The 9,851-nt window shown below is 50.6% G+C and overlaps 1 protein-coding gene across 1 annotated transcript in view; it reads left to right on the top strand.

Moving 5' to 3' along the window:
- The first annotated feature begins 2,594 nt into the window (after window positions 1-2,594).
- Window positions 2,595-9,851, top strand: part of LOC119769280 (DNA ligase 1-like) — a 14,136-nt gene continuing 6,879 nt past the window's right edge. The window contains 3 exon segments of the mRNA XM_038261248.1: window positions 2,595-2,627; window positions 8,472-8,517; window positions 8,520-9,199. Coding sequence (XP_038117176.1) covers window positions 2,595-2,627; window positions 8,472-8,517; window positions 8,520-9,199 — 759 coding nt within the window.

Below are 9,851 nucleotides of genomic sequence, written 5' to 3'. Positions count from 1 at the left end.
CACGTTTCGCCAAAGCTAGTAATTACCTACATGCCATTGCCATTACTAAATATGCTAAAAGAAAAATCGCTTCTCCAGTTTCCCCGCCATTATTCCTATGTAGAAACAAGAAGCAACAAAGAAAAAAACAGAAATCTGAGGCCAACCCGCAGGCAGGGTGAAGGCAACAAGCCATTATGCGGCACAATATCGAAGTTTATCCTTGAACTAATAACATTTTTTCATCCCTCAACCCACCACCACCACCACCAATATGAGTAGTATTAGTACTAGAGTAGTTCATGTGTACACGATACACGGAGTTTCTTCCGCTGCTGCAGCTGGTCTCCCCGGGTCGGTGGTGAGAAAGTGTCGTGCTACAGGCGACTTTTAATTCAACCAAGCAGTGTGCTCTAACCCAGTTGACATTTATAGGGCGACTCTTTCGTTTCAGGATACCCCGCCCCGGGGTCTTCAGTGGAATGAGGTCCGTTTTACCACACATAAACCGATGCGCGGTGACCAGGTCAGGTGTGCGGCTGAGAACTATGTTGCGAAACATGTTTCTTAAATTCCTTCTTTAGCAATGTCAGTTTTCGATTTTTGACCAACTTGATTTAAGAACGCAAATCTATTTAGCTCACAATGCCTCACCTTTTAACCTTTAAAGATCCCTAAAATTCGGTTCCAATCCTGAGATATTCAATTAAAATCCAAAAAACTCCGTGCATTGTTGTCACTTTTCATACACAGATAAAAAAATGATGGTTATATTCATCAGGAAATGGTGACAGATTTTGTGTCAAAAAAATGTGTAATATTACATCAGAAAATGATGAATTTTCATCAGTTTCTGGTGAATATTCGTCAGGTTCACATTTTTACACATTTTTTAGGTAATATCACTCAAAAAAGAGGTAATATTCAACCTACTATTTTTTTTTGCTTTTTTGCTGTGTATGAAAGAAGTTTCAATCTTGTCGTGCTATCTTGACACACCATGACCAAAGAAATTTCAGGTCAAAACACGTTTGACACACGTACATGCCCGAATACCGTAAACATTTGTAATTTTAACTCGGGACTCCGGCAACCAGGTCGAGCCACGTAGCCCAGTGGTAACGCTTCCGCCTCGTAAGCGGTAGATCGGGGTTCAAATCCCGGCTCGGACCAACACAACTGGTGATCTTTTCCCTTCCGGATTCGATTGCTTAGTAACCCGGTCGGAAAAAAATCTGGTAAATTTGAGTGTCTGGCGCAGGCGGACGTTTGTCGTGCAGTTCAGACACACTTGGCACATTTCTTTTAGCCAGGTTTTGCGTGACGCCCGACGAATCTGGCGAAAATCTGGCGGGATAACTCACAGCTGTCTGGCACAAAAACCAATCGGTTCAATCGGTTGAACCGTGCACGACCGGTTTGTTGCATATTCGCCAGAATTCTGGCAACTTTCTTGGGCCAGTCGGGGGGAAAATCTGCCAGACGTCTTGCGCAGCTAAGTGCAGCGCCCAAGACAAAACGCCCGCCAGGCGCCCCCCTTTTCCGTCTGGGAAAGGGAAGGTAGTGTATCGTCACAAACTGGACCGTATCAAGACACCTTAGGAAGACAATCTGTGGAATGTTAACATCAACCCTAACATGTTAACATTAAGTTGATCAATAAACTGTCACTGAATCTGCTTTGTAAATGTCGGCCCCGATACTCTTCACGGGTGTTCCTCTCAGGAACAGGGAAAGATTTACTAACTCCGGCAACCAAAGTCATCCAAACTTCGGGACAATGCTCAGATTGTTCAACCAAACAAAATTTGTTTTTTTTTTTATTCATAACTTATTTTTATTAGGTCCTTTTAGGTGCTGTGACCAGGTTGGGACCGAGGATCGTTAAATAACTAATATATAACAAAAAAAAAAAAAAAAACAACTCCTTAAACTCCATACTTGGAGATCATGTAGCTGACGAGGGTTACTTGGTCCAAGCGGGTCTTGCAGGTCTTGAACCTGCCGATGTACTCGGAGAAAATGCCCCACAGTTCAGCCGAACTGTAGAGCACCTCCCCGGCTTCCTCCTTCGTGGCTCCACCGTCTCGGGAGCCACTGCTTACTTGGCTTTTTCCTGCGGGGCGAGGGCGATCCTTTGATTTTCCGTCCGGAACTGCGCCCGGCAGCGGAGGGAACTCCGCCGGCGTGAACGCCGGAACTGCTGGACTCTGCTTCTACGCCTTCCTTGCCGGCGGTTTCGCTTTTGACGCCTGCTGGCGCCTCTGGATGAAGTCCGCACGCTTGGGGCAGCTGCGGTCCGTGGCTTCGTGAGCTCCAGAGCAGTTGGCACACCGCTTCGACTCTGCTTCTTGGACTTTGCACTCGTCCGTCTTGTGGGGACCCCCACAGTTGTTGCACCTCCCCTTGAGGTGACAGTTCCTGGTTCCATGACCCAGCTGCAAACAGTGCACTGGGTCACATTTCGGCCGCTTGTTTCGGTAGGCCTCCCACCGGATGATAGTGCTTGCCACAACATTCATTGCAGAGAGCTTCTTCAGATTGGTGTATCCCTTGGGGAAGACCACAATGTACAGAGTTTCGTCCACGGTGGACTTTTTTTTCCGCTTGATGACATGCACATCCAGCTTGAGGTCGTTCTACAGCAGGTACTTGACCTCATCCAGTTTCAGTTGATCAGGTAAACCACGAACAACGACCCGGTGAAATCGTTCGCTTCTTCGGCCGTGGGTGTAAAATTCCACTTTCTTCTTCTGGAGAAGCTCCTGCAACTTGTCAAAATCTTTAACAGAGAAGCAGGTCACTTTGGTTCCAAATCGGGTCAGTTTTTAAATAGGATCGAAACCAAATTTACAACTTTCCACTATCGCCACGAGCTTGTAAAAATCCGTGGTGTTCTTCACCACAAAAGGCGGTTGCTTTTGTTTACCTGCCGACTGGCCGAGTGGTGGAACCGCCGGGACGTCTTCTCCTCCTGCTGGGCTGGCATTGTTGTTGTTTTTGTTTTCCGCTAGCGGGCTGAACTTGTTGTTGTTGAGCAGATTCTGCTCCACTTTTTCTTCTCCGACGATAGCTCCGGTGACCTCAAGGGACTTCTTCCGCTTCCGATTTCCGGGGATGAGTTGTAAATCGTCCGCCTCGGAGGTCACTTCCACCTCCATTCGTCAAAAAACTCGAGGCAAGCAACGTTGCCTTTAGCGCGCACGTCACAACACGTCTACTCTTTCGAAGCTATCGTAGCCAAGTCAACAAAATGTGTTTGTTTTTGTTTTCATTGCATGCTCTCGTTTTTGTTCATTCAAGGTCAACGATTGAAACGCGTTTTTCTCGGAACGTCGAACGCGGGTGCGACAAAATTGCACGACAGCGTCACCATTTAGAGTTTTTTTTTAAAAGGTCAAGAAAACATTTTTTATTGACTTTTGGATGTTTTTGAAACCGCCTTGAATCAGGATTTCAATTTGCCCAGCATTCGAAAATCGGGATTCTTACGGTTGGCGCGAAATGACCCGTATGAAAATGGCCAAAACTCCTCTTTTCAAAATTTTTATTTTTAGAACGAAAGTATTGGATTTAGGACAATGGTCAATATGAATACTTTATGTAAAATTGTCTGGAGAATCGATTCCAGCTATCGGTTTTAAACATTTGACGTTTAGACAAGTTTAAAAAAAAACGTTACTTAATCCACCTTTAGGTGGTTGGTGCCTTCCTCATATTCATAAAGTCAATACATTCAGTAAAAATAGCAACATTCCCCCTTAACATGTTTAACAAATCAACTTTATTACTCATTTCTTTTGATAGGGTTCGCAGATCTTCAATATTTCTGGCTCATCGGCAAGTTCTGATAAAAAACCTATTGAAAGATAGTTCGCATGGAAGATTCAGACAATATTTTTATCACAATATCTGAAATCAAACCTCTAAAAAGTGTTTAAATAACACTTAAGTGCCAATAACTTTTAATAGGGTTGTCAGATCCTTTATGTTTTAGGCTCATTTGAAAGGTCTTTCGATTATCTAACTAACGATGGGTCGCATGATAGACCCGGACATCATTTTTACTGAAATATCTGAGATCCGGCCTCCAAAAAGTGTATAAATAACACTTAGGTGCTAATAACTTTTGATAGGGTTATCAGATCTTCAATGTTTTGGGCTTATTAGAAAGGTCTTTTTAATACCTTTCTGAAAATGTATAACATGACAGGGTTTCTTACAAAAACCACCCTTTTTACAATCTTCCGGACATACGCCAAAATCGTTTTTTTAGCATAACTTTTGAAGTACTTTACTAAACTTCATAATTTGCAATAGGGACTTATGGGACCCAAAGACGAATCGAATGAGACCAAAACGGTCCAAATCGGTTAAGCCAGTGCTGAGATAATCGAGTGCATATTTTTTGGTGCACAGACCCACATCCCTACACACGCACACACACACACACACACACACACACACACACACACACACACACACACACACACACACACACACACACACACACACACACACACACCCGTGAACCGTGGGGACAGGTGAGGGTCCCTGCGGAGCTTAGCTGCCAGCTACCGGGCGGGTTGCAGTAGGCGGATAGCTGTCGGCGATTGCATACATTCATTGCATCGCCCCGGACCAGCAGCGGGAGGATGTCTAGGACGTGGCGGAATTGAACAAGGGCTCTGTTTAATTTCTTCGAAAAAAACCACATGGGTCCGTAAACACCTCTGTCAAGCGATCGAACGCCGCTATAAGTGTTTTAGCCCAAAGCCTCACCAAACCCCGAATCCAAGATGTGACGCGACCCGTGTCGAGGGATGCATGGCTGGGGGGGTTCAACAAATTCCCAGTCGATAACGGAGCCTGTGGGGCACAGGGGCGAACCCCACACGTAATTTGCCCTTACTGCGTCACGGCAGGGCACTGGCGCAGCGGACCGTATTTCCCTAGCGACTCGTGGGATTCAAAATGAAGACAAGTGAAACAAACCAACAAAGGGTCCCGATGCGCCCCAAGCATCGGAAAACACGGAGGTAGAAGAGGACGCAAACGTCGAAATGGCAGGAGGCGAGTCAAACGGCGGAGACACAGCAGGCGGGGTGGCGAGCGCGTTCCGTGGAAGCGGGAAGGTGTTGAGATCCCCAGTGTTGAACCAGGCGGCTGCTTCGAGTCAGCAGATAGGAGTAATTGGAGAGGAGACACCCAAGTCATCCTTGTTGAACTTCGCCGGCAGTACCCCTCAGGACGGAGTCCTGCTCGGAAGGACCGCGTTGCAGGAGGTCAGAAGGAGGGTTAACGAACTCTTTGATTTCATCAAGGACAAAAACAACGTCCACACCAGAATCAAGCAGATGGTGAATGGAGTCAAGGCAGCCATGAATGCCGCAGAGCGCGAAAACAGCTCGCTGGTGGTGACGCGGAATTCACTGAAGCTCAGAGCTGAAAGAGCCGAAGAAACGCTGAACGCAAAACTGGAGGAGGAAGCGCTACGGGAGAAAGAACCGAAAACGCCGCCCGGCCCAGGCTCTAAAAGGGACAGGGAAACGCCTGGAGAGGAGGAGGACGCAAAGAAGCAGAAGCAGGGGAATGGAGACAGTCCGGACCCAGCGAAGGAGCCAGAACCAGACCCAGGGAAGGAGGAATGGGAGAAGGTCAAGAAAAAGAAGCGGAAGAAAAAAGGGAAGCAGAACGAGGACACCCAAAACCCCAAGTTTCGCAGGGAGCGTAACAAAGGCGAGGCTTTGGTGGTCGAGGTGAAGGAAGGTGTTTCGTACGCAGACCTCCTCCGGAAAGTACGAACCGATCCGGAACTCAAGGAGCTTGGCGAGAACGTGGTTAAAACCAGGCGCACACAGACCGGAGCGATGCTTTTTGAGCTGAAGAATGACCCCGCGGTCAAGAGCTCAGCTTTTAAGCCCTCGTCGAGAAAGCCGTAGGCTACGAGTCGAAGGTAAGGGCGCTATCGCCGGAGACAACGATTGAGTGCAGGAACCTGGACGAGATCACGACGGAGGAAGAGCTAGAAGATGCGCTGATCGTTCTTCTGGATGACCGCACGACACCGATGGCAATCCGGTTGAGGAAAGCCTACGGCGGCACGCAAATTGCGTCGGTCCGACTATCGACGCCTTCGGCGTCTAAGCTGCTGGAAGCCGGCAAGGTCAAAGTAGGGTGGTCGGTGTGCCCACTGAGGCCTGTTCCTCGAGTGACCCAGCAGATGACGAGGTGTTTCCGCTGTATGGGTTTCGGCCACCAGGCGAGAAATTGCGACGGTCCCGATCGAACCAACAGTTGCAGAAGATGTGGTAGAGAAGGCCACATGGCAAGAGACTGCAAAAATAAGCCGAAGTGCGTGCTCTGTAAAGAAGGCGATGGCAATAGCCATGCGACGGGTGGCTTTAATTGCCCGGTGTACAAGAAGCTGGCCTCGGGCAAAAAGTAGTGGAGGTGTCCCAGGTGAACCTCAATCACTGCGACACTGCACAGCAACTGCTGTGGCAGTCGACCGCGGAGACGGGGTGTGACGTGGCAATTATTGCAGAACCGTACCGAGTTCCTCACGACAACGGAAACTGGGCCGCGGATACAGCAAGAATGGCGGCGATACACGTGATGGGGCGGTACCCCATACAGGAAGTGGTCTCGAGGGCGTTTGAAGGATTCGTGATCGCCAAAGTAAACGGAACCTTCTTCTGTAGCTGCTATGCTCCCCCAAGATGGACCTTGGAGCAGTTTCAGCAGATGCTGGATAGTCTGACCGATGAACTGATCGGACGAAGCCCGATCGTTATCGGAGGTGACTTCAACGCGTGGTCGGTCGAGTGGGGTAGCAGATGCACCAATGCTAGGGGGCATAGCCTAATGGAAGCTCTGGCAAAGCTAGACGTTAGGCTGGCGAATCGCGGAACCAGCAGTACCTTCCGCAAAGACGGTCGTGAGTCCATTATCGACGTTACGTTCTGTAGCCCGCGACTGGCGGCCGACATGAACTGGAGGGTGAGTGAGGACTATACCCATAGCGATCACCAAGCGATCCGGTACAGCATCGGGAGACGAGCCCCTGTACCAGATAGGAGCAGCCGGTCCTACGGAAGGAAATGGAAGCTGCAGTACTTCGACGAGGGTCTCTTCGTGGAAGCGCTCCATTGGTGTGATGGTCCCCAAGACTTGAGTGCCGACGTGCTAACAGCACAACTGGTGACAGCATGCGACACAACCATGCCGCGGAGACTGGAGCCAAGGAACTGTCGTCGTCCAGCTTACTGGTGGAATGAAGAACTCGGTACCCTTCGGGCAAGTTGCCTCAGCGCCAGAAGACGAGTCCAGAGAGCAAGATCCGAAGCAACTAGAGAGGAGCGCAGAGAGGAGTACCGGTCTGCAAAGGCCGCGCTCAAGAAAGCGATCAAATGCAGCAAGACAAACTGCTTCAAGGAGTTATGCCAAGACGCTGATGCGAACCCTTGGGGAGCGCATATCGTGTCGCGATGGCGAAGATCAGAGGCCCATCGATGGTGGCTGAAACGTGTCCCGACAAGCTGAAGGTCATTGTGGAAGGGCTCTTCCCAAGACATGACCCAACGACATGGCCTCCTACACCGTACAACGACGAAGGGGTAGCAACGCCGAAGGTCATCTGATCACCAACGAAGAACTTGTGGCAGTAGCGAAGAGATTGAAGGTGAAGAAAGCTCCCGGCCCGGATGGAATCCCGAATTTCGCCCTGAAATCGGCGGTTCAAGCATTCCCGGATAGGTTTCGAACAGTCCTGCAGAAATGCCTGGACGAAGGACACTTCCCCGACCCGTGGAAGGTTCAAAAGCTCGTGTTGCTGCCGAAGCCAGGCAAACCACCGGGGGGACCCATCATCGTATAGGCCTATATGTTTGCTGGACACCCTCGGAAAGCTTCTGGAACGGATCATCCTTAACCGGCTGACCAAGTACACGGAGAGCGAGCATGGCTTAGCAGCGAGGCAGTTCGGCTTCCGTAAAGGGAGATCCACGGTGGACGCCATCCGGAAAGTGGTCGAGAAAGCCGACGAAGCGCGGAGGAAAAAAACGCAGGGGGAACCGTTGCTGCGCAATAGTCACGATTGACGTCAAGAACGCGTTCAACAGTGCGAGCTGGGCGGCCATAGCAGCAGCGCTGCACAAAATGAAGGTGCCTGACTATTTGTGCAGGATCTTAAAGAGCTACTTCGAGAACCGCGTGCTGGTCTACGACACTGCCGATGGACAAAAAACCGTTGTTGTTACCGCGGGAGTTCCGCAGGGATCCATTCTGGGTTCAGCACTGTGGAACGGAATGTATGACGGAGTGTTGACACTGGGGCTACCCAACGGCGTAGAGATTGTTGGCTTTGCAGACGACATAGTGCTGACGGTAACCGGCGAAAATGTCGAGGAGGTCGAAGTGCTGGCTATGGAGGCAATCGCAATGATCGAGAACTGGATGCTCGAGGTGAAGCTGCGGATCGCTCACCAAAGACGGAGATGGTTCTGGTTAGTAACCACAAGAAGGTGCAGCAGGCCCAGATACAAGTGGGGAACACGTAGTGCACTCGAAGAGAGCGCTCAAGTACCTCGGGGTGATGGTGGATGACCGGCTGAACTTCAACAGCCACGTCGATTACGCCTGCGAGAGGGCGGCTAAGGCGATCATGGCACTGTCGAGGATTATGCCGAACAACGCTGGACCCAGGAGCAGTAGGCGCCGCCTCTTGGCAAGTGTCGCGACGTCCATACTTAGGTACGGCGGACCGGTATGGTGGACGGCGCTGGGGACGAAGCGAAATCGAGCGCTGCTCGACAGAACGCAGAGACTGATGGCCATGCGGGTTGCAAGCGCGTACAGGACCATTTCGTCGGAAGCGGTTGGCGTTATAGCCGGAATGATCCCCATCGGCATCACACTGGAGGAGGACACCGTGCGCTACACCCGGAGAGGCACGAGAGGTATCCGGGAAGCTGCGAAAGCCGAATCGCTGGCAAGGTGGCAACGTGAGTGGGACACCACGGAGAAAGGCAGATGGACGCATCGGCTTATCCCGTCCGTATCCACGTGGGTGAGCAGAAGGCATGGAGAGGTCACCTTCCACCTCACACAGTTCCTGTCGGGCCATGGCTGCTTCAGGAAGTACCTGCACAGGTTCGGACATGCAGAGTCTCCGCTCTGTCCGGACTGCGTCGATTGCGAGGAAACACCGGAGCACGTGGTGTTCAGCTGCCCTCGCTTCGAGGCAGCGCGAAGCGAAATGCTGGCCATTATCGGAGCAGACACCAGCCCGGATAATGTGGTGCGAAGAATGTGCAGCGACATCGCCAAGTGGAATGCGGTCGTCGGAGCGGTGACGCAGATCACTTCGGCTCTCCAGCGGAAATGGAGAGACGACCAGAGGAGGAACGACTAGAAGCCTAGTCGAAAACCCACGAGTGTGGCTGTGAAGGAGAGCACGTTATGATGGTCGGCTCTACCAAATCGGTACACGTCTCGATGGTCACAGGAGTTGAGAACCCACGAGTGTGGCTGTGAAGGAGAGCACGTTATGACGGTTGGCTCTACCAAATCGGTACACGTCTCGATGGTCCAAGGAGAGGGCTGCATATGACTAACCGATCAAAAGCAACGCGATTCTTGGGCGCGGTTAAACCCTCGCATGGACTCATATGTATGTAGAACAGGAAATGGTTCTAGCACCCGGCATGGATCCTGTAAGTAGACTAGTGCAGAAAATGCAACGCCTCCCCGAAGTTATACCGAAAGGTGGTCCTGGGGAAAAGGGCACGGCGTTCAAGGACTGGTTTAGTGGGTCGGGAAAACTCTTTGGTTTTCCAACCCCACACTACCTGAGAAATGAATTCTCAGGT

The sequence above is a fragment of the Culex quinquefasciatus genome, chromosome 3 (assembly GCF_015732765.1).
Source record: "Culex quinquefasciatus strain JHB chromosome 3, VPISU_Cqui_1.0_pri_paternal, whole genome shotgun sequence".
Classification (NCBI taxonomy): domain Eukaryota; kingdom Metazoa; phylum Arthropoda; class Insecta; order Diptera; family Culicidae; genus Culex; species Culex quinquefasciatus.
Note: the sequence above shows the minus strand (reverse complement) of the source record. Positions and strands in the feature narration are given on the sequence as shown.